The sequence below is a fragment of the Drosophila navojoa genome, chromosome 4 (assembly GCF_054131105.1).
Source record: "Drosophila navojoa isolate 15081-1374.11 chromosome 4, UAZ_NAV_1.0, whole genome shotgun sequence".
NCBI lineage: Eukaryota > Metazoa > Arthropoda > Insecta > Diptera > Drosophilidae > Drosophila > Drosophila navojoa.
The window spans coordinates 12549267-12572084 of record NC_142892.1 but is presented as its reverse complement, the minus strand read 5'-3'; the positions used below and the strand labels follow the sequence as shown (position 1 = coordinate 12572084).

Sequence of the window (22818 nt, the reverse complement as noted above, 5' to 3'; positions counted from 1 at the left end):
ATGTAAAGGGAATTGCCGGCCCTTGCCCTTTCATGACGCTCCTTTAATGCTCTCGTGAGCCGAGCCTCTGACCAAGAGGGTAGGTAGTGCTGCAGTTCAATCTCTCAACGTGTTGTCCAATTGCTTAGCCTTATTCTCTTGCTCTTCCACGTGCACTGCCAAATCACAAGTCGAATTTGGTGCAACAAATGTACATACATACATATGTATTTAGAAAGATTTGCTGATATCATTAATGTCTTTTTATATTTTAATGAACCATAGAAAGACGTTTTGCATTATAAATATTGTATTTAACAACAAGCGGCTTAAAGCGTGTAACTCGCCGCTCTTTAAATATGCTAAAGAAACAGAGAGTAAGCGGCAAAACGTGCACGCTCACGTCACTATTTCCTCTCTCAGTTGCTTCTGCGCGCTGCTGCTGCTCCGTTCGACGTAGTCTCTGCATTTTGGCGCGCTCACTGATGCGGTCTTCGTTTAAAAACAACGCGTCGAAAACGTCGTGTCAGTCGAAGACCGACATTAGTGCCGCGTGGTCAATGCCTTGCAGGCGGTGCGACATTTGTTGTACATTTTAAAGAACGTGTGCGTTGTTTAACCTAATATTAGTTAATCTACAATAGCCTCAACGTTACAAAAAACTGTTCTCGTAAATGAGAAAGTAAACGTTAACTAGTGTGTAAATTAAACAAATGTAAGTGCTAAACTCAAGGAAGCCAGCGATTTTAACAAGAGCAGCAAAGTGAGTACATACAGACACACACACACACACACACACATACAAATACCCATATATATGTATAAAAATGTCTACGTGTGTATGTCACACTCAAGAAATTCTTTTTTGGACGTGCATGCGAAGAGCATAAGTAAAAAAAAGTGTCAAGCACAAATTTGGGTGTCTAGAAATAGCAGACGGAATGCATGGCAATAGTAAAGCGTTAATATGGGCTGGCGATCAAACGCATACGTTACATGACGTTACGTTATGTTTCGTTAGGTGATGCAGCGGCTAACAAAGTCGTTAACATGGTACGTACAGTTGTTCTAAACTAATGAGCAAATGTCAAAATTGCACAAGCGTGCACTGATGAAAGATACCCATAGACCGGACAGACAGAATGTGACCTAAAAATAGGAAGACAACAAAATTTGTATGAGCGATTGGTTGGTTAATACATACATTGTTATTCAACATATTCACAGTGACTGTCTGAACAACAAAAGATTAACGTCAATTATATTTGAACATTGTGCTGTACACGAGAATCTGTTGCATATTGTAATATACTATTTTTATGGATGTATTCATGCAAATTCAATACAAATTCAAAAGAAATTGCGTGGACACGCGCCTGCAACGTAGGCAAAGCAGAGCGAGCGCTCGCTGCGCAGCTGACGTCGACAGCGCTGACTGCGTTGCACCTGTACGCCCTTAGGTTCTCGTCTTCTCTCTCCACTTGCATGTTGCGCTGTGGCGGCATTTGTCGCTGACCCTTAACACACACTTCCGATTTGCATAGTACATTCGACTTGTTTTCAATGAATGAAATCTATATCACGTAACACGTAACAGTCAACGACAACTCAAATAAGGCGCGCGCTTTCTAATTTACCATATAGTTTTGCAGAAAATTTGTTTCATTTTCTATTGCTCGATTGCAGATGTTGAAGATGTTGTTGTTGTTGTTGTAGTTGGTGTTGATGTTGTTAGTGTGTGCATGAGCTTCATTAAAATTGTTTATGCGCCATGCCGTGTTTTCTCAAAAGTACGTTATTCAAAGGTAATTGAGCATTTGAAGGGAGAAATCGAATTGCGTTTTACCTGTATAGTGTCTAGGTTTTAGTGCAGGTACACCCACAACATTGCCAATCAGTGAGCTAAGCACACCCACGCACCAACACACACACACACACACATATTGCATTTTAATGAAGAGCTCGGGAAAATTGAACAAACAAAAAAAAATTAGAATCGACCATAAAAAGGCAAATACAAATGTGAGGCGACCTTCGGTGCTCAGCCAACACCTCTACGTTATCTATTACCATTCGGAAGGCATTAAGTGGGACTGCATAGTAGTACCAACACTTTTCAATGTCGCGTGGAGCTATTGATTTTTGTGTGCTGCGATAATTAACATTAAAAAGAATATCCACAGCTAAATGCGAACGGAAGAAAAGGGGCAGTAAAAATAGTGACGTCAGCATGCGAAAATATAAGGGCAAGAACTTTATGCAGGGCTCCACGTCAGCAATTGTTGTTGCGTGGGCAGCAATCGAGTTTTTGTTCTCAGAAATGCAAATCTCTATTCATAGAACAAAACTTTATATTAATTGCGGTAGTTTTTTAGAGCTTGAGTAACTGGAATCGGATTTACGAAATTGAGTTAAAATAGATTGTTGTATGGAAAGAACAGTATTTGAGAGAGTCAGAGAGTAAGTCTGTCTAAGATAAAATTGATAATCTTTCTATGTTGGATGACCTACATACTCCGAAGATGATGATCAATTATCAATGATTAACTACATACATATATAGATTGGGACTGCTAGAAGACCTAGTTGAACACTTTGTTGGCATTAATATCCATTGCAATTATAATGAAGCTCGATCTATTGTTTACTGTTATTTTTGTAGCATTTGCTGTTCCAGTCCGAACTGTCGTTTGTTCTTGACGATATGGTTTCTTGTTTGCCTGTCAATTTGCGGAAATTGCTTACACACGCCCTTGCACTTGACTCGACTGGACTTGACTCGAGTTCTTGGTGGTAGAGCGTAGAAGAACCACGGCCCCAAGACAAATTGATTTATTTTTAGATGCAGCCAATTACCGTATCGTAGTCACACAGCTCAGGTGGCAATGGCAACGTTACCACTCGCTCAATGGTTAGAGAACCATTCCAAAGGTCGAGCCATTTTATAATTTATTATTTGGCATTTAGTCTATAAAGTATCTCGTAAATAATCTTACTGCATTGATAAACTGAGCACAGGAATCTTATCTGCTTATGCAACTTATAAGCTATCGAAAGCACTGTAATTGTTTATAGTTATGTCAGGCACTACTGGACTTATCTACGTAATCGTAATTACATACGAATAGCCCAAAGCTAATGGCAGCGAGTCTATGGGAAATATATAAATCTAATATATATACATATGTATGCGAATGCACTTGAAGAGTGTTTCACGTGCCCACAATAATATTAATAGAACTATGATGGTATTATTATTTGAACAGCAGCTAAAAAATTCTATTACTGCCTGCGTCAGATGTATATACATGCATACATATGTATGTATTTGTTGATCTTGGGCTAATAGTACGTAAATTCCAAATCCGATTGGACTTGCGTTTATTTTCTCTGTTTGATAGTATTAGAGTACAAATACGTAGCCCTTTTCACTGTAAACATTTTGAAACATAATATTGTTATTGACAATCTCCCGATACCGATGCTAGCTCGATTTCATAGAAATAACAATTTTGATTATACAAATGCAACATGAACCGCGCCATAGCGATTTCTAGCTGATGAAATTTCTATGAAACATTGCAGGTTCCCACGTCTACTTGTAGCTAAATATAAGCATAATTACTTTAAAGCTATTTATACATATAGGAATATACTCTGGCTCGCATGTACATACATATTTGTAGCACTGTGTGATTCATGATTTCTTGATAAAATTCTGTGATTTTTAATTTTCTTATCTTATTCATGTAAGCATTTAGGTATTCAAATTCTCGTTAATGATATTATACAATAATGGCATATACATACATATACAATATAGACCAAACGTCAGACTAAATACTTACATATTTAATTCTAAAATTGGAACACGTGTTTTTTTGATTTTGGTTAGGGGCCTGGCCGCTTCTTTCCGAGAATGCGCTGAGCGCGCTCTCAATCAGCATGACGTCACATAGGCGCAACAGTCGTCTCTCTCTCTCTCTCTCTCTCTCTCTCTCTCTCTCTCTCTCTCTCTCTCTCTCTCTCTCTCTCTCTCTCTCTCTCTCTCTCTCTCTCTCTCTCTCTCTCTCTCTCTCTCTCTCTCTCTCTCTCTCTCTCTCCCTTGCTTGCTTGCCATCTACAGTGAAGAGTACATGTTATTCCGATTTAGTAAATCTTAATGCGTCTCTGCTCTTGGCTACATCTTATTTCATTGGTTATTCGTATTCGTTCTGAATATTTTTCAATACAATATGCTAAATTGGTTCAGTCTTTGTCAAAATTTCATTTTCAAGGTCGTCCTGCACTAGATGCTGCAAAAAGAATTTGTTATTTTAGTCTTGTCAATAGTTGTTTCCCAATTTAACATTGGCTAGCCTGCCTCAGATATGCACAATTTATGTATGTGACTTTGTTCTCTTGTAATCTTTAGTTCTGCGACATTTCCTCAAACATAACTAGCTTCAATTAGAGCAGCAAACCAACCCACATTCACACACTCACACGCACACACACACATTTCTAAAGATATAAAAGAAACACGACCAAGAAATTAATTGAGATGATGAAATCGTGTATATTTTTGGCAATTCCTAAGAAATTCCATTGACAATACGAGTGAACTTTGAAAGGGCATCAATTTACTACATCTGATATATCTTGATATATATTTAGTTTTCACTTTTGTCTATGTCATGTCTGAGGTTTCCAATGTGCACGCAACACAAAGCAATTTTATGGTTCTTTTTTTTTTTTTTGTACATTTTTTGGCAATGATATAAATCGATCCGTTATCTAAAGGTTAAACGCAACCGGTTCTAGCCGGTTCTCTGGGGCGATATGGGGCGAGCAGGGAACGCCACTAAATATAAACGAAATCGAGCATCAAACAAGAACTCGAACTGTGCCAATTCGCACTGGGTGAAGGTTCTTTCATGTGTGTTGTTAAATACGTGATGATCATAAAAATGTATAGGTAAATATGCATTTATACACACATATGTTCAATCGGCTAAAAGACCCCAATCTATATTGTCGCCAACACAATATATTTCATTCATGCCTGCACGTTCCGGTCTCGATATGCTACGATAAGATCTTATCTCACTCGTGACTTATCAGTGTTTTATATACGTACTTCTAGTGACGTGAGCAATCGTCTCTGGATCATAAATATATAAATTCTTAACTCTTGAGGAGCTACTGGTGAAAGAGTATAGTTCTTGCTGCGATTACGGTAATGCAATTAAGATTAAGCATGAGATTGTGTTGAAGTGCTATTAAATCAGATTTCCTTTCTGTTGTTGATTAATAATTGGGCTATATATGAGCGCAGTATGATTGATGTCGAGAAATCGCGACTCGTTTCTGTCCGCCAAAAAGTTCATTAAACCTTGCTGAGAAATGTGCTGAGCTAAGCGGAGATGAGAAAATAAAGCCAATATACAAACGAAACTTGAATATTGAAATGTGTCTACGCAGCTGCATGAATATTTATGTAAATGGGCCAAAACAAAAGCACATTTATCTTGCCATTTGATATATGAAATTCGACATAGCCCGAAGCTGAGCCATGCCCACGTGTCTCTACTTGATATCAAAGGTTCTATAAGCTGCAGTTGAGCTCTCACTTCGTTTGAGCTACTAAATTTTTGCCCAGGCCAACAAAGTGTTAATTGCCAGCAGCAGCTAAATTAGAAAGCCAAATTGTGACACAAAGCCAAAGTACAAGGCTGTTTCTATTGACGCATGTGACAGGCAAATGTGCCGCCGCCCCCTTACCAAAAACAAAAACAAAAAACAAACTTGTGACAATTTTACCACTTGACAATGTGTGAAGTGTAGCACATGTGAAATGGCTAAAAACAAAATTCAATTTGTGCTGCCTCAGATTCAACCAAATATACTCGTATATTAATAATAGATCCACGGCGGATAAGCAAGTTTGCGTTCGATTCTCATCATCGCAATGACAGCGCTAAAAGAACATTTTCGGCAAACAGCCCGAATTGGTCACAGCGCGAGAGTTCATTGATAGCAAGTCTAAATATAGAACTCATTAGATGGCATTTAAGTGACATAAAGAGAAATTAAGTGAATATAAGTTGTCATACGTCGAGCAATTGCCCCACCAAACAAACATTTGTATGCAAATCTCCACAGCAACAAAAAAGGCAAGCGAGTGGCACTCGAGCGAAGCTGACTGCATGATGCACGCTCATTGTTTGAATAAGAGTATCCACATTCTCGACTCTAACTGGTTACATATAGCTACATATAAAAGTGATGCTGCTAGAGTTTAACTCTTTCATTTGCCAATTCTCCATTTCAGACTTGAAGTGTTTTCCAGGCTTAAAACAAGTTACACAATTGTATAGATATATATATATATATTATAGGTATTTCCAATTTCAATCATCTCAAGACAGTTAGCTGAAGAGCAAGACATATCATAGACAAGCCCAATTTACTTTCGTTCCATTTGCCGAATTTCCAGTCTGCCAAATCACACAATCGAGTTGAATTGATGTCTGCGACAAAACCCATATGCTCTCATTTAATTTGCTGACCGAGCATTCTATATATAAAAAAAAACGTGTGGAATAAGTTTCAATAAATTAAATCAAATGTCTTTTACTCGTAAATTAAATGTGCGGCGGCCCACGAATCAATTAAAAGGCAATTGGACGCATAAAATGTGAACAAATTAAAGACATTGTCCAATCGATTGAAATTTGATCAAATCCAACGTCTACTGATTCAATCAGACAAATTTTTCCAGCTATAACTAATAACTTTGAAATTCTCTCTACTACTTTCAGAGCCGAAATAGCAGCGATATAAAACACACACACATAAACACAATGGTGAACGTTATAGTGAGTAGCGAAAGACTTTACGATTTTCCCTTTCAATTGTTGGACTCAAAAATTGATTTTTGATTGCAGGATGGCAGCGCGAAGCACGTGCCACAGGAAATGGAACAGTTCCTGCCCGGCGGCGGCACCAACAAGTAAGTCTCTCTCGCCCCCCATCTCGCTCTCTCTCTCTCTCTCTCTCTCTCTCTGTTTCTCTCTCATTAAGAGTTCTAATTATTAACTAAGTCAGCCAACAATTGGCTTTGCGTGCTCGTCAATTAAATGTAAGTTTAGCCCGACAAATTGCTGTACAATGATGCCGCCAAATATCACACAGCTCGCCAATTAGCCAGACGCCACAGAAATTAGCCATGTCATTCAGTTGATGATCACAGTTATTAACTAGCCAGCCGCAACAACAAAATTGTTGTTTTAGTTGTTAACTAGACCTAGATCTAGTTGTGTACTATACGTGTATTACTCAGGCTTAAGCTCGAATATGAATAACACATAATTTTATATACGCATACATATATAAAATTATTTAGAAACAGATAGAAACATATACGCATACATATATAAAATTATTTAGAAACAGATAATCGCTTACGTAGTTTGCTATTTAGTCAAAGCTCAAAGTTTGCAAATATTTTTGCAATATAATACACTTTGATTCTTGTTTTTGCATTGAACTGCGCGATTATTTGTTTATTATATATGCAAATATTATTATTCATGAGAAACGTAATATAAATATTGCTGATCACGAGCTGAAAATTGAGTTTTCATCTCGCTGATAACAAATAACTAAATAAATTTTCCTATTTACTATGACTTTAGTTTTAGCATCAACAATGACTTAATGTCGTAAAGCACAAATTAAAATAAATTTGTTTACAAAATTCTGGAAATACTGGGAGCAGAATTTAAACAGAAATCAGACATAATCGAGGAAGATAACCTTTTTATATTATTTTAGTGAGCAAACCTTGCACTTCAAATGATAATACAAAATTTAATGAGTTTATAATCAAATTCTTTAACCACAACAACAATATATACATATTTTTATAGATTAATGGGTAGCCAAAGAAAACACAAATTTTGTATGCTTATCAGAAATATGCCACAGGAAATGATTTTGTGGTTTTCAATAAAATGACTAGATATAAATTTAAGTGTATTTTAATAATATGCTCAAGGTGACAAAGCGAAAAATTTCTAAATAAAAATTAGAGATAATTTATATTGTTTTGTTTGTCATTTTAACAAGTTTTGCTTTTATACTATATAGTTTAAATCTTTTATTTATATTCAAAAGATTTATGTACTCATTTTACTGCGCTGCCTAAAAGTAGGCAACAGTATTTTTCATTGGTATTTTTATGCTACTGCAGCACCGTTGATTGTTGTTGTTTGCGGCTGATGCAATGCGCTGGCAGCTTGGAATCAGGCTGAGTGCAACAGCAGCCAAGCAGCCAATCACAATTGGCATTTACTGTCCAATTTTGGGCTAGACGTTGCTGCTCTTGTTGTTTCTCTAGCGATTTGCACAGCTTGTAAACAGCGAGTGAGACGCGTCGACGATAATTGCAGATGCAGCAATTCCATAGCAAAGAATTTCACTTACGACTGTCACATACAACATATATAAAGAAAATGGTGCACACGTTGATGGATTTTAGTTGTGACCAGAGTACAGATCGGTTCACATACAAGCATGACAATGAGCGACTTAGAACCCACTCATGTGGAGCTGAGGTGGCATTGATATGATTTAAGGCCAACTACTTTACACTTTTACTTACTATTTTGCTATCTTTGTTTGTCTTTTGCAGATACAAGATACAGCCACGCAAATCAGATGCCGAGCAGGCCTTGGCTAACAATGATTTCGACCCGTTTACAATGCGCGAAAATGAGCATCCCACTACGTAAGTCCCCCAGCCACATAAGGACAGAAACACAGATCTCTCTTACTAACTCTCACTCTCACTCTCTCTCTATTTCGATTGCAGCGATAATGAAACTTTGACGCATTTGCTGAAGGCCTCGCTGGGAACTGGCATTTTGGGCATGCCATATGCGTTTATGTATTCCGGCTTGGTTATGGGCATCTTTGCCACCATCCTTACTGCCTTCATCTGCACGCACTGCAGTTACGTGCTGGTTAGTATCAAAACAGTCCTCTTGATTATCTTAGCAGGTTACTAATAGAGCTCATCTGCAGGTCAAATGCGGTCACAAGCTGTACTATAAAACACGTCGCACCAAGATGACATTTGCTGAAATCGCTGAAGCTGCATTCCAGAAGGGTCCAAAGAGTCTGCGCGGCTTTGCGCCCGTGGCAAAGTTTTCCATACTGTTTGGCCTGTTCCTCACCTATTTTGGCACCTGTTCCGTCTACACGGTCATCGTGGCCAAGAACTTCGAGCAAGTGCTGGTGCATTGGACGGGACGCGACATTGAGCCGCGTGTGATCATCTGCATAATGCTCGTGCCATTGATCCTGATTGCCTGGGTGCCCAATCTCAAGTACCTGGCGCCCGTTTCGATGGTTGCCAATGTCTTCATGGGTCTCGGCCTGGGCATCACATTCTACTATCTGGTCCAGGATCTGCCGCCAATCGAGGAGCGCTCCCTCGTCACCCTGTCTACGCTGCCCGCCTTCTTCTCCATAACCATTTTCGCCATGGAGGCCATTGGCGTAGTCATGCCGCTGGAAAACAATATGAAGACGCCCAAGAACTTCCTCGGCATTTGCGGTGTGCTCAGCCAGGGCATGTCTGGCGTCACACTGATCTACATGCTGCTCGGTTTCCTTGGCTATCTGCGCTATGGCAGCGAGACCGGCGAGAGCATCACACTGAATCTCCCCATCGAGGAATGGCCCGCCCAGGCTGTAAAGGTATTGATTGCCCTGGCCGTCTACTGCACATTCGGACTGCAGTTCTTCGTGTGCCTGGAGATCGTCTGGGATGGCATCAAGGAGCGCTGCACCAAGCGTCCCATTTTCGTCAACTATGTGCTGCGGTAAGCTACTACAAAATATATTCCACAAGTCTGTTGTACTCATTGTGCTTGGTATTTCATTGCAGCACCGTTCTGGTAACTGCTGCTGTAGTGCTGGCCGTTTCAGTGCCAACCATAGCGCCGTTTATGGGCCTGATTGGCGCCTTCTGCTTCTCCATACTCGGCTTGATCTTTCCGGTAAGTTCGACATAAACCAATTGCCATTAAAGTGAGCCTAACGAATCCCATCTTATCTTAGGTTATCATTGAGCTTGTCGTTCACTGGGATTCCGGTTTTGGTCCTGGCAACTGGATACTGTGGAAGAACATCATCATCATGCTGTGCGGCGTTGCGGCCCTTATCTTTGGCTCTCTGTCGGCCATTCAGGATATCATGAAGGTTTACAGCGGGTCCACGGAAGCCCAATAAATGATTGGGAAAATGAGAATATATGGAAATAATCTCCTGTGCGTAACACAAAAACAAAAGACAACAACATCAACAAGAATACAAACAATGCTATACCAAGGGATATATGTACATATACAAATGTATATTTATTATATACACTATTTGATGAAACATATACATTTAGAAGGAGCCAGCCGGGATTAGCTCTAGTTTATTTCCAATCAATCTAACTATTGTTAGATGTAAAAAAAAAAGAAGAAAAAGCAAAAAAAAAAAAAAAAAAAAATGAAACTGCGCCCACGCTTTATAAATTGTTCATGAAAGATAAAGCGCATGGTTAAACCATAGTACACCTAGGTTAAACTATCTATTCGAGTGCCTAACTATTTAGCACACACACACAGCACCAAAACTGACCGTTTTAGCACGTTTTAGTACACCTGCAAATGCAATTATATGAAAAATGAAAATTGCTTAAATTCAAATGTATATTAATTGTTAAGTACATTTTTAGTACCAATTCTATAAAGTTAACTAGCCTACAAACTCAGAGAAAAGTTTTATTGATCTTAGTGTATATTCATAATGAGCTAAACAGATTTTGATAGCACTTTCTTCCTTTTATTCTGTCCGCCTATTTTGCTTGCATCCTCTCTGTTCTAAAAGAGTATTACATAAAAAGAGAAAACAAAAACCAAAACTTTGCAAACATTTACAACATTTTGTTTTTAGCATGTTTAGTTTATAAGCAATACAACTTGGTTCTTGGTCTCCTTGAAACTCTGCAAACCATTAAAAAAAAAAAAACACTTATTTTTGTACATATATTTTGCAGAGTATTACAGGGAGGCCAACCAAGCAAAAAAAAAATACATTGTTACTCAAATTATATATTTTTTTATACAAACTTATTTAGTTCAAATGCTAGAAAAGAAAATACGAGGAAATCCAAACGTTCTGTTTGGATTTGTTTGTTTTGGAAAATCAGAGCATAATATTCAATTATACGATATTCTAATGCATAATTCATTTTTGTTGTTTAACATTTTTATTTTTAATATAGCTTTAAAACAAAAATATTTACCTATTAAATATTTAAGATACATATATACAAGAGAAAAAAAAAAAAAAACAAAACAAAAATTACACCGAAGTTTAAACGAAGTCAAAAGCAGTTTTTGCATTTAAACCGTTCTTCGTGCACTGAAAACCCACAAAATCTAGCAACGCCTACAACGAAGTTAATTTAATTATGAAGCAAAAAGTTAACTTTTATCCTAGTTTGCTAAATGTATTCGGAATTGAACATATTGTATATACATATATTTATATTCTATGTATGAAAAGCTCTATGTGAAAGCTTGTCCACGAAATCAGCAAAGATTGATATATATAACTGTTTCATTTTTTGAAAAGTGTTTAGGTTCAAGCAACAAAAACAACAATAGCAAACAAATAAAGCGGAGTTAATTATTATACAAATAACAACTGTTTCATTTTGAATAGAATTGAAAATGTATAATATAATATAAGTGCATAAGCAGGGAGAGTGTAAACTCTATAAAAATAATAATAAAAACAGTTGCTCGTCACAGAACTCAGGGTATTTGCTAGTCGAGCAGTTTTGTCTAGAGTCTCATATTGATTTTTGACAGCCTTACTTAATTGATCAGTGCTGTAGCACGTGGCCCAAAATATAAAATATTGAAGAAATTATTAAAAATTTGAAAACATGCGTAATTGGCATTAAACACACACACACCCACACACACACACACAAAACGTATCTATCTATGTACATATGTAGGTCCCAAAGCATGTCTGATTGCAAATTGAATTCGAGATGGTCAGATCAGCAATTGGCAATTGGCAATTGGCTTTAAAGGCAATTGAACCTGATTGTGGGCCAATTTGGGTAACCTTTGAGTCAATGCGCTGTGCGATGTGATGCGCTCTGGAGGCCATTGCCGAACCACTCTAATACAACTACGACTTCGCAACACTCTCAACAATTGAGCTGTGCCTGGAGAGCATTTCGTGTTATTGGCTTGTCACTTTTGTGATTTTGCGACAGTTTCGAAAGGCTTTGTTGTTTTGGTTATTGTCGACGTGGGAATGTTGGCTAGGAAATCCTTGAAACCGAAGCGTTTCCAATTTGTAATCGATGGCAGAAAGAAAAAGAAAAACGCTCCAGGAAACCCGCAGTTGCTAACCAATTAGCGCGTGACTCGAGAGTGCAAGCAACATAGATGATTTGCTACCAATTCAGAGCTGCCCACAGCGATGCTCGGCCTGGGCTAGCTCAAGCTGAAATTGAAGTTGAAGTTGAAGTTGTGGATGTAGTTGTAGTTGTAGTTGTAGTTGTAGTTGAGTTATTCCAAGGTCGACGGTGATTTAAAATAATTAATCTTTAATTGTCATCAGCATCTTGTTTTGTATCGTCAATGGGATGCTGTGCACGTTGATTGTTGCATCTTGATTTCATTTGATGGCGCCAAGGTCAGCTGCAATAGAAGCCCCCATGCCAGAAGCTGCTCCGATTTGTGGCTTAGGTTTCCGCTCTTGTAATTGGTAATGTAAAACCATTTACAACCATTGTGTAACGGCGATAATTATCTTGTAAACTACATGAGTTGCTTATGCTTATGCTGCTGCTGCTGCTGCTGCTGGCTTTGCGTTTGGCATTTCAAATGTTGAGTCTTTGGTTTCGGTGTCTTTGTGAGCCATTCTTGGCTTTCACTTCAGCTGGCTGGCTCACTTGGTATGATTGTCTATGGGCTGTCATATGCAATCGGAATTTTAAATGCAAACGGCGTGGGAATATGGCATAGGTATTGCCCATTCCCATACCTAGTTATGAATACAGATCAAAAACGTGATTCGAACTTCTAAGATCACAATTCACATTTCACTTTCACAACAGCTTCAAGGTCCCCGGAGATGAACCCTTCAGCAGCCAGTTTAAGTGGCCGCTGCGAGAGCTACACAAATTATACAAATATTTATAATAATAACAAAAACAATCAATAAATTTTAAAACATTATACAAAATTGTTCAACTGAAGCGCAATCAACAACAAAATCCAACAAAAACAATAACAAACATTCACTTTCAAAAGACGAGCACAAAAACAAAAAAAAAGTTTGCTCTGTCCGAAAAAAATGGAAAAAAAAAAATAATACAGCATAAAAAAAAAAAATAAAACACTAAACCAATTATTACTATGCATAACAAAGATATTGCCAGCCAAAATATTGAAAGTTTCAAGTGAAGTAGCCCGTCCAATCGACCTTAACAATCCGGTGCATCATCGACGCCGAGCTGCCCAGTGAAACAACAAGATTAATTAATTACGTTGCCAAAACGTATATTGTTTTATGTTTGAATTTATGTTTTCATTAATACTTTTTGCTTAATCTTGCTGCCACTTTGGCTTAAACAAATTAAGCCCAAAATATAAAATGGCAACTAATTTTGTGTTTGGTCTTTAATGTAAAAGCCATAGGAAATGTCTGATGATCGCTCACAAATGCAAATGCAACAGTTGCAATACCCTGTAATTATTAGTATGGTGTGCAAAAGGAATGATGTCTTTTTGCTTATATATCTCTATAGGTTTAGCTATATATGTCTCTTTTTCCCTGTAAATCTCTCTCTGGCCTCATCTTTTCACAGAGGCAGATTATTACTCTCTAACTCTATGTATCTTTATAAATATCTCTTTATATATCTCTCCTCTTCTCTCCCTATCTCTCTTTCTCTCACTCAAACTCTTTCTTATCCTGCCTTTATCTAACACTCTCTCTTCTTTCTTTCTATTACCTTCCCTTATAATTCCACATCATTTACCCTTATCCTACTAATCTTTTTAAATTCGCCTCTTCTTTTCCATATAGTCCACATGTATCCCTATAGGATATCCTAACGTTCAGCACACCCGACTAGATCACTTTTACTATCGTGTATTTTGGGCAATCTTCAGATTATGGCAGCAACATCATCATCAGCCACATCATCGTCATGATGATGATTGTCGTGCCAAGCTACCACGTGATGCCAACAGTTAACTAAGTCTTGTGTTTGTTGTTGTTGTTGTTGTTATTGTTGTCATCGGCAGCAGAGGTAACAACGGCAGCAGTCGCCACCGCCACCGCCACCGCCGCAGCAGCAGAGGGCACTTGGCTGGTTGGCGGCGGTGGGCACCCGCCACAGATCAGCGCGCTTTGTGCATTTGCATTCATTATGTTTGGCACCGTCGACGCGGCCACAACACAATTCTCTCTGAATCCGAAAGATCTTCGTCACGTTGAGATTGTCAATTCTTCTAAATTCTAAAGCCGACTTACGAGACGCGTGTGTGAGTGTATGTGCTTGTGTGTATTGCAATTTGAATGAAAATGTTTGAAATGTGGATTTGTGTACCAAGCTGCTGACACCTGTTTGCCAAGAACTAGAGCTCTGAGTTGACCTTTAGCTGCGAGAGTTACTTTTCAATTGTATGCAATAAATAACAAAATATATGCAAATATTTCAAAATAAACGACAGAATGTTATCGCCGCATTTTCGCCACCTAATTGTGCTGCTAAGCCTGAGCGCAGCTGTCTTTGCCGATGAGTCAATAACTGCGGAACGCAACCACAAGGTGTGTAGACCACAATCACTATGCATATGTAGCTGGAGTCATAAATAATCGTCAAAAAACCAATTAAAGAAACGTCAGATCTATCGAGAGCAAGTGCTGCCACATGCGGGTGGCAAGATACCCGACACCGCCTTTGAAACCGATCGACTGTTTCTGAACCGCTTGCAAAAGGAGGGCATTTCCGTGCCAGATGGCATTGTGCCCGAGCAACGCAATCCACAGGTAATCAATATTGCTAATTAAATATATATTGGCATCATTTCAGCACACGTATTAATCAATAATAATATTTAATAACTAGGTTTACCAATACTACAACAAGCCCATGCGCACCGTTTACCACATAGCGCTCAGCTCCGATGGCCGTTATACGCCGCGAGAGGGTCGCTATCAGTACCGTCAGGTGCCCAGCGTGGAGACTACCTATCTGTATCCGCAGGCCGTGGGCCATCCGTATGTGCTCGTGCCGCCCAAGCATGCATTGCCCAGCTACCGTCAACTGCAGCTGCACAATCCGTTGCTCAATCAAGTGAAATTCCAGCCCAAGAAAGGTGAGCTAAGCAATTATTCAGTTTTATTTTTATTTTTATCTGTTACGCCTTGTTGCACTTAACATTTATGTGGCTTGTGCAGTGCCCAATTTTCTGGAACTGGCGCCCACCGTGGGCAAGAGCCATGCATCGAGCGCATCAGGCAAGGCGCAGTCCTATCAAAAGGTGAATCTCTTGCATGGCCAAGCGGTGCCTGCGTTCAAGAAAACAGCCGGTGGGAGTAAGACCTATGTGGATAGCTATGGCAAGACTCACGTAAGCACCACCTTTATGACACCATTATGTATAGTCAGCTCTATGGCTTCAACTTTTTAACTTTGTTTGATTGCAGCTCTTTAGTGAATTCGACGATTTGCTTAACAAGCTCGACTTGAATCCAGCAGGACACAAGTTGTATTAGTTTGTCCGTTTGTTTTTCTCTAAGCGCATAAATTATAAGCCCTAGAATTTAAGACATAACAATAGACAATTCGTGACAATTAAAAACAAAATCTTCGTTTATGGTTGAGCTTATAGAGTATTAAGTACTTATTGTAACCATGCCAATGACGATCCGTTTACACGCCATTCAATTATTTTAGCCAAGTTGAATGTACTTTCCATTTACTGTTATTACACTCGATCATATCATATTTAATAAGTATTTCTTGTATTTAAGTCAGCCGCAAATTTGTTAAGCGTAAAAAAAATGTTTGCTTGCAAAATAAACCATATTGCATTATGCTTTCCTGCACAAGCAATAACTACTTACTACATATGCATAAGATACTTATGCTTATCATCGTTATATGTACCTAAAGTTTTACTGTACTATTTAGGCAGTGCGATCTGTTTGTTCAATTGCGAAGCAAATATACAAAAACAAAAAGCAAAAACAAAAAAAAAAAGCTTAGAAAAGCAGCTTCCAAAAATCGAAAGTTGAACAGCCGAGCGAAGCACGAGACACGAACCACGCTTACCGTTAGACATCGTTCATGGTACCCTTGAAAGCTTGCACGACGGCGGCAACGGCGTCGTTCAAGTGGATGCCGCTTGGAAAAACTGCACTTCAGCTTCAGTGCGATTTTCAAGCTGAGCGCAGACGGTTGATCCAAATCCCACAACTGCAAATAAACAACAACTGGAAAGAAAAAAAACATAGAAGAAGAAATGTTGAAGCAACAGACGATGCTGACAGCGCTGCTGCTTGTAGCTGGCCTAGCGATGGCCATTGAAGTGCAGGTTAGTCTGAGACGATCATCAATATCGATAATGATGAGTTGCAATTAGTGTGGAAAATCAGATCAGGGGATAGCACAGTTCCCGCCTCATATTGGCTTGGCACGCGTGGCTGTGTCTTACCACGCGACGTTGTGGTCGACGTTCACTTTTGACCCAAAAATTGTAACATGCAATTGAGGCACACACCAATACGAAACACACACGCACACATACACACACAAGCACATATGTTCATAACAACAGCTATACACATGTTTAATTGTTTGCTAATAATGAGCGGCCTGCCACTTGGAGGGAGTCGGAGACTCAAAGACTCGGAGACTTGGAGACTGCGGAACCGGTTACCGCACAAGTCTTTGGCTTACGCAATATGCAACATTTGATATGTTTACTTTTGCTGCTACAGAAATTCGGACACCTGTATAATCCGCCACAACCAGAGCATCATGAACGCCGCGAAGATAAACAGGATCTGAACAAAATACCAGGCGTGCCAGGAGTTGATTATCCGATTTACCATGAAGTGCCGCATACCCAATTCAGCTGTCACAATGTGCCCGCCGTTCCGGGCATGTATGCGAATGTGGAGACCGGATGCCAGGCTTATCACGTCTGCCATGATGGTCGGGAGGGACACCAGGGAGCCTCGTTCCTCTGCACCAACGGCACCATATTTAATCAGAAGGAGTTTGCATGCGACTGGTGGTACAATGTGAAATGCGAGGAGGCCATTAGCCTTTATCAGTAAGTATTTTTGATATATTACATATGATTTATTATCTATACTTAATCAATCAATACTCAGCTTAAATGCGGATCCGGAGCATAATCCCTATGTGCCGAAAAAGAAGCCCGAATTGGAACATGAGGCACATCTGCCACATGATGCTAATGGATTTTTGATACACGCCTAAATATCATAAAATATTATGTAACTAATTATTTAATTGTAATGTTACGTTTTTACGGCAATAAACTTCGTTTCAAATTTTAAATATCCCAATAGTAACGGCTATATCGAATAATTAAAATAATATCGATTAATTGCTGTATCGATAGTTTTTTATTTACTTTGTTTAGATTCCCATCGATACCCGGTAATAATCATCTCAAAACAAATAGTTTTTGCAGCTGCATTGGCAATTTAAATAAAAGTAAATTTAGGCGTTATTAACGTAGTATGGCTACTCACATAGATCCTAGCTCAGTCGGATACAATATTGCGCGAGATCCAAATTTGGTGAAGAATCGCATTTTCATTGGAAATCTGCCTATTTGCACGAGAGAAGAGTTGGAGAGCATCTGCCATCCGTATGGAAAGGTTTTGGGATCTTTGGTGCAAAAGAATTTTGGTTTTGTGCAGTTCGAAAGCGAAGAAATTGCCAACAAATGTGCCTCTGCATTGAATAAATCCATATTCAAGTCAAAGGCACTAACCGTGCGAAATGCGAGCATCAAACCAAAGCCAGTCAATCCAAATGCCAAGAAAATCAATGCAATAACACAAAATCCAGGCGGTGTTCCAATGACCGTTCAGGGCGGGATTATTATGCCCGTCGCTGCTGCTGCTACCGCTGCGCCCATCAACGATTGTGAAATAATTGTGGTGAATCGTGAGAATACGTGAGTATATATGTACATAAAATGCGCTGTTGCCTCACCTGCTAATCGACATGTTATTCCTACACAACTACAGGAAATACGCAGAATACGTTGAGGATCAGTTGAGGAAGATTGGCATGCGGGTAGATGTTCTATTTCCCAATGAAGATGTTATGCTAAACCAAGTACTAAGTAATATATCAGCACGCGGTTGTCTCTACGCTATTCTGGTGACCCCGCAGCACGAAGCTCTGAATAGCATTACAGTCAACATATTATATGGAATACCAGCAGAGCATCGCAATATGCCATTAGACGATGCCATCGCACTCGTGACCACAGACTTTAGATCGAAGAAACAACGTGAAGCGCTCAGCACTTCCCAAATGAACCATAACAGACATCCAGATACAATGCAGCATTTGATCGAAATGCTTGCGAACAACCGACAGTTGACAGGTTTGCAGTATGAATGTGTAATCAAGTATTTAGAGAAACAGCGAGAGGAACAGTTGAAGCTTGAGTTGGGTGAAGCAAATGCTTTGGCTAAGCTTCAGGAGCCCGATCCAGAAATCGAGCTGCAAAAGCGGATTCTCAATGTTATGAATAAGCCCTCTGTAACAGAAATCAACTACGAGTTCATGTATCCCACATTTGAAATGGCAAAGGCAGATAACCGTCTCATGGAACTCCTAAAAGATCGAAGGGTTATATCGGCGTTGAAAACTCTTTACAACTCAGATCTGAAGGAGACAATCTCTCAATACTTATAGAGAGTAACACTTTATTAACTATAATCAGCGAATAGGATTAACATATTAAACTAAGGCCAAGACCGCTTGGCCTCATGTCCCTCATATTTGTTTCGATATTTGAGTCCTGTGACCAAAGTGGAACTCTTTGGAAAGGCAGTTTTTCCATTGAATTTTGTGTCTGTATCTGGGTGGAAACGCAAATATTCATATTGTATATGCAAATTCTCTGGTAAGTCTATGCGCTTCAGTGCATCCAGTGGCACTGTAGTGTCTACCGCCCTCTCATAGAATGCAATAACATCGGCCACTGTGGACATCTCATGCACTTGCGAATTGGGCACACCATGCTGCAGTTCCTGGAAACAAGCCGTAAGAAACTTAAACTTTTCTTCTAAGTTAGACAACTGTCGCTGGTCTCCGCCTTTGGCCATCTGTAAATTGGCAGCCACGGCACGAACACGGTTCGCTGCATCTGAAGCAGGTGCGTATGGTTTGTTTGGACGTAGGAAACTGCAAGCAATCGGATTATTTAACACCCAATCATCACTAGAGAACAATATTTACCCCTTCGAAGCAATAGATTTACCAACAGATTCTAATGTTTTGGCCTTCGTTTGTTTCGATGAAGCATAGCTTCTCTGCAGGTTGGACACAACCTATGGGTGGGTATTTAATTCAGAAGTGCTTACCAATTCTTCAAATTTACTCACATTTTGAGGCAGAAGTAAAAAGCCTTTACGTAAATTTACCGCTGCCATTTCTTTAGTGCTGCAAGGAGGTATGCTACAGCGCTGCCACTACTAATCAAACTCTTTGTGCAGCCCTAAGTATTTGTCAAAAACTATTTTACGTAATCGATAAATATTAATATTAAAATTAATAAGACACCTATAACGTTAAAATTCCATCTACAGAAATATTGTTCGTCTGAATGACAATTATTTGCTTTAAAGAAGATATATCGCATTTAGAATTAATTAAAATTTTCTTTATATCGAGTAAGTATTATGGATATATTCGATATACCGATATTTTAGCCATCGCCAACTGTCATTGCTCGTCTCTTTCTTTTTCCGGTCGCCGAAATGGTACGACGCAAGAATTTATAAGCTGAAATAATAATTTGTAAACATCTTGAATGTTTGTGAAAAATATTGATTGTTGTTTGAAAAACATGACCTATTGCAGACTAATTGAACAGTTGGTAATAATATTTCAATATTCTTACAGGGTATTGATATCAACCACAAGTACGATCGTAAGGTTCGCAGAACCGAACCCAAATCTCAGGATGTCTACCTGCGTTTGCTCGTCAAGGTAAATATTTAAATATGATATTAAAAGCAAGAGTGTTGCTAACGCAAGTTTTGTTTTACAGCTGTACCGTTTCCTGCAACGTCGTACAAACAAGAAGTTCAACCGCATCATCCTGAAGCGTTTGTTTATGAGCAAAACTAACAGGCCACCAATGTCCCTGCAGCGCATTGCTCGCTTCTTCAAGGCCGCTAACCAGCCTGAGTCCACTGTTGTGGTTGTTGGCACCGTGACCGATGATGCCCGCCTGTTGGTGGTGCCTAAGTTGTCGCTGTGCGCCCTCCATGTAACTCAGACGGCTCGCGAGCGCATCCTGAAGGCTGGCGGTGAGATTCTGACCTTCGATCAGTTGGCTCTGCGTGCACCCACCGGTAAGAACACGCTCCTGCTCCAGGGCAAGCGCACTGCTCGCACTGCCTGCAAGCACTTCGGCAAGGCTCCTGGTGTGCCCCACTCGCACACCCGCCCCTATGTCCGGTCTAAGGGACGCAAGTTCGAGCGTGCTCGTGGTCGTCGCTCAAGCTGCGGCTACAAGAAGTAAACAAAGGTGGCCAGTGGAAACGGTGGACGTCGCTTTTTGGTTAAGATATTGATTTGTCAATCGAGGAAAATAACGTTGCGCTCTATGTGGCAATAAAGAACTTTTATTCCAAAAAGTGAAAAAACAATTTATAAATTACAAATCTAAAGCTAGTCACAGTCTAGTGCAAGTGTGTGCTCCAATAATTAATAATCGGCTGGTCCTGCGGCTGCACACCGAGCACTTTCTTCAGCTTGGCCTGCACGCTCCCGGACTTGGCATGATTCAAGCAAATGACCTTGCTGTAAGGATAAGAGAGATATGAAACAATGTGGATCCATTTGGATGTTGCTTTCACCCACTTCTTCCACTCCTCGATTAGCACTTTCGTCTGCTTGTTGAGCACCAGCTCGGTGAAAGTCTTCTCTTCGACGGCATGGACGGCCTTTAGTAGCTTGACCATGAGATCTGGATCTGCAATAGCGAAGGAGCTGTTATAAAATGCAGTAATTATCTAAGATATTTCTGCTTACACTTGCGCGGTAGCTCGCCGGGCCACTTGACGGAGACGATATCGTTGCCATTTATATGCTTGTCCAGGAAATCAATGCGGAGCACGCAAGTGCTTGCTATCGGCACAGCGATCTCATTAGACACCGATATAATCTTATACTCTGAGCTAATCGAGTGCTGATGCTGTGCATCAATGCGCATAAGATTGTGCATTCGTTCCGGTAGCAGTTTTTTCAGGCACACCATGAATTGAAAAGTGCGATCCGGTGCACCACGAACAATAATCTTAACACCCGTGAGAGCACAGTAACAAACAATTGGAAAATCCTCCTTGCCTACTACCATCTTGATATGTCGCAGCGAAAAGAATTCGTCCTGTTCAGGATTGTCGATGCTCTCCTCATACATTTGTATCATTGGCAGAGTGGAACTGTTGTAGGTAAGTCGTTGAGCAGGCGGTCGGCCACTACTTTGCGGTGGCAACCAAGGCAGATTGCCGAAGGTGACGTGCTCGGTGAGGAATCGGGATCCAGCCAACAGTATCCACGCAAAGTGTGAGTGCAGTTGGGCAAACAAATGCTCCTCGCCCGTCAACTCAATCAGAGAGCGTGGTGTCGGCATTAGAAACTGTGCGCCCGACAAACGACGCTGTCTTTCCGAGTAGGTCAGCTCCTCTGCTGCCTTGGTGCGCTGTGCTGCGGCCTGCAATTCCGTGGACACCTTTTTCAAATGCTCCGCTAGAAAGGGCTTGGTGTTTAGCAGAAAATACTTGTCCTTCATTAGCACTATAATCGAGAAAAGCTGATAGTAGCCACGAGACTGCAAATCGCTGACTCGAAATGTATGACTGAGGATATGACCTCGAGAAGAGTCGCCAAAAAATACGAAACCGCCATCGCCATCCCTGTTGGGGTTTATCTCGCAGCAGAGACTGCGCACGGCGGCTTGCTTGACCAGGTTGGCCACCTCGGGCAGGACGGCCACTTTGGTGCTCACGAATGTTGCGCCACTTTCTGTATCCTTGCTGTAGATGGCATTGTTGCGGCCCAGCGTATAATTGCAAGCGGAACAAGCCTTTTGTCCCTGCTGCTGCTGTTGCTGTGGCTGCTCTACATTCAGAAGGTCTTCGATTTTGGTGTCACGCAATGTTTGCGTGCAAAAGATAGCACAAGGACCATCCACTTCGCAAAAATGGCATAGCGCAATTACAGCGTTCATCTACGTGTTGTATGCAAAAACAGTATTCGTTTATAAAAATAAATACAATTTTTTACAGGCACGCGCTTGTTATTTATTTTTATTACTGTCAATGTGACCGCATGCGAAAAATAGAAGCACCTAAAAATGATTCATTTTGGAATATTAACTTGATTCAATCAGTGCCTAAACATATATGATATATCTCTATGGTATTAGTAATATTTCTGATATATAATTCATTTTCAATAAATATTTA

General features: G+C 39.9%; 7 protein-coding genes across 9 annotated transcripts; 5 read left to right on the top strand and 2 right to left on the bottom strand.

The window, feature by feature from the left end:
- Positions 1-496: 496 nt before the first annotated feature.
- On the top strand, positions 497-10319 carry path (solute carrier family 36 member pathetic). Of its 2 annotated transcripts, XM_018099652.2 has the most exons (8): positions 497-742; positions 6783-6839; positions 6909-6973; positions 8657-8752; positions 8837-8987; positions 9049-9851; positions 9917-10028; positions 10090-10319. In XM_018099652.2, the coding sequence occupies exons 2-8, from the start codon at positions 6825-6827 to the stop codon at positions 10258-10260; spliced, it is 1413 nt and encodes a 470-aa protein (XP_017955141.1). In that variant the 5' UTR covers positions 497-742; positions 6783-6824; the 3' UTR covers positions 10261-10319. The 2 variants fall into 2 exon arrangements, with proteins under 2 accessions (XP_017955141.1, XP_017955143.1); XM_018099654.3 differs by lacking the exons at positions 497-742; positions 6783-6839; positions 6909-6973 and adding an exon at positions 8446-8579.
- A 4152-nt stretch (positions 10320-14471) lies between these two features.
- LOC108650510 (uncharacterized) lies at positions 14472-16188 on the top strand. The gene is made up of 5 exons (XM_018099681.3): positions 14472-14886; positions 14956-15108; positions 15188-15437; positions 15520-15692; positions 15769-16188. Exons 1-5 carry the CDS (start codon positions 14791-14793, stop codon positions 15835-15837), a joined length of 741 nt encoding a protein of 246 aa, XP_017955170.1. The 5' UTR covers positions 14472-14790; the 3' UTR covers positions 15838-16188.
- A 145-nt stretch (positions 16189-16333) lies between these two features.
- Positions 16334-17655, top strand: LOC108650516 (uncharacterized). The gene is made up of 3 exons (XM_018099690.3): positions 16334-16658; positions 17065-17402; positions 17464-17655. Exons 1-3 carry the CDS (start codon positions 16587-16589, stop codon positions 17570-17572), a joined length of 519 nt encoding a protein of 172 aa, XP_017955179.1. The 5' UTR covers positions 16334-16586; the 3' UTR covers positions 17573-17655.
- Positions 17656-17739: 84 nt separating this feature from the next.
- On the top strand, positions 17740-19117 carry Neos (nuclear receptor coactivator protein neosin). Its single transcript, XM_018099668.3, has 2 exons — positions 17740-18281; positions 18355-19117. Exons 1-2 carry the CDS (start codon positions 17839-17841, stop codon positions 19031-19033), a joined length of 1122 nt encoding a protein of 373 aa, XP_017955157.1. The 5' UTR covers positions 17740-17838; the 3' UTR covers positions 19034-19117.
- On the bottom strand, positions 19028-19875 carry mRpL50 (mitochondrial ribosomal protein L50). The gene is made up of 3 exons (XM_018099688.3): positions 19726-19875; positions 19580-19671; positions 19028-19525 (listed from the first exon to the last, which is right to left on the bottom strand). The coding sequence occupies exons 1-3, from the start codon at positions 19771-19773 to the stop codon at positions 19084-19086; spliced, it is 582 nt and encodes a 193-aa protein (XP_017955177.1). The 5' UTR covers positions 19774-19875; the 3' UTR covers positions 19028-19083.
- Positions 19876-19966: 91 nt separating this feature from the next.
- On the top strand, positions 19967-20997 carry RpL18 (ribosomal protein L18). 2 transcript variants are annotated; one of them, XM_018099689.3, is made up of 3 exons: positions 19967-20103; positions 20246-20332; positions 20394-20997. In XM_018099689.3, the coding sequence occupies exons 1-3, from the start codon at positions 20101-20103 to the stop codon at positions 20868-20870; spliced, it is 567 nt and encodes a 188-aa protein (XP_017955178.1). In that variant the 5' UTR covers positions 19967-20100; the 3' UTR covers positions 20871-20997. The 2 variants fall into 2 exon arrangements, with proteins under 2 accessions (XP_017955178.1, XP_089116476.1); XM_089260350.1 differs by lacking the exon at positions 19967-20103.
- BHD (folliculin) lies at positions 20954-22669 on the bottom strand. The gene is made up of 3 exons (XM_018099647.3): positions 21383-22669; positions 21212-21323; positions 20954-21151 (listed from the first exon to the last, which is right to left on the bottom strand). Exons 1-3 carry the CDS (start codon positions 22578-22580, stop codon positions 21031-21033), a joined length of 1431 nt encoding a protein of 476 aa, XP_017955136.1. The 5' UTR covers positions 22581-22669; the 3' UTR covers positions 20954-21030.
- Positions 22670-22818: the final 149 nt, after the last annotated feature.

Coding starts and splice junctions, on each gene's coding strand:
- path (XM_018099652.2), top strand. Junction 8,988..9,048: donor CGCACTGCAGTTACGTGCTG/GTTAGTATCAAA, acceptor GCTCATCTGCAG/GTCAAATGCGGTCACAAGCT. Junction 10,029..10,089: donor TACTCGGCTTGATCTTTCCG/GTAAGTTCGACA, acceptor ATCTTATCTTAG/GTTATCATTGAGCTTGTCGT.
- LOC108650510 (XM_018099681.3), top strand. CDS start 14,791: ATGTTATCGCCGCATTTTCGCCACCTAATTGTGCTGCTAAGCCTGAGC. Junction 14,887..14,955: donor CTGCGGAACGCAACCACAAG/GTGTGTAGACCA, acceptor AACCAATTAAAG/AAACGTCAGATCTATCGAGA. Junction 15,438..15,519: donor GAAATTCCAGCCCAAGAAAG/GTGAGCTAAGCA, acceptor TGGCTTGTGCAG/TGCCCAATTTTCTGGAACTG.
- LOC108650516 (XM_018099690.3), top strand. CDS start 16,587: ATGTTGAAGCAACAGACGATGCTGACAGCGCTGCTGCTTGTAGCTGGC. Junction 16,659..17,064: donor CGATGGCCATTGAAGTGCAG/GTTAGTCTGAGA, acceptor TTGCTGCTACAG/AAATTCGGACACCTGTATAA. Junction 17,403..17,463: donor GAGGCCATTAGCCTTTATCA/GTAAGTATTTTT, acceptor ATCAATACTCAG/CTTAAATGCGGATCCGGAGC.
- Neos (XM_018099668.3), top strand. CDS start 17,839: ATGGCTACTCACATAGATCCTAGCTCAGTCGGATACAATATTGCGCGA. Junction 18,282..18,354: donor GTGGTGAATCGTGAGAATAC/GTGAGTATATAT, acceptor ACACAACTACAG/GAAATACGCAGAATACGTTG.
- mRpL50 (XM_018099688.3), bottom strand. CDS start 19,773: ATGGCAGCGGTAAATTTACGTAAAGGCTTTTTACTTCTGCCTCAAAAT. Junction 19,672..19,725: donor TTTTACTTCTGCCTCAAAAT/GTGAGTAAATTT, acceptor ACCCACCCATAG/GTTGTGTCCAACCTGCAGAG. Junction 19,526..19,579: donor AAATCTATTGCTTCGAAGGG/GTAAATATTGTT, acceptor GATTGCTTGCAG/TTTCCTACGTCCAAACAAAC.
- RpL18 (XM_018099689.3), top strand. Junction 20,333..20,393: donor ACCTGCGTTTGCTCGTCAAG/GTAAATATTTAA, acceptor TTTGTTTTACAG/CTGTACCGTTTCCTGCAACG.
- BHD (XM_018099647.3), bottom strand. CDS start 22,580: ATGAACGCTGTAATTGCGCTATGCCATTTTTGCGAAGTGGATGGTCCT. Junction 21,324..21,382: donor CGGCGAGCTACCGCGCAAGT/GTAAGCAGAAAT, acceptor TCGCTATTGCAG/ATCCAGATCTCATGGTCAAG. Junction 21,152..21,211: donor CTAATCGAGGAGTGGAAGAA/GTGGGTGAAAGC, acceptor TTATCCTTACAG/CAAGGTCATTTGCTTGAATC.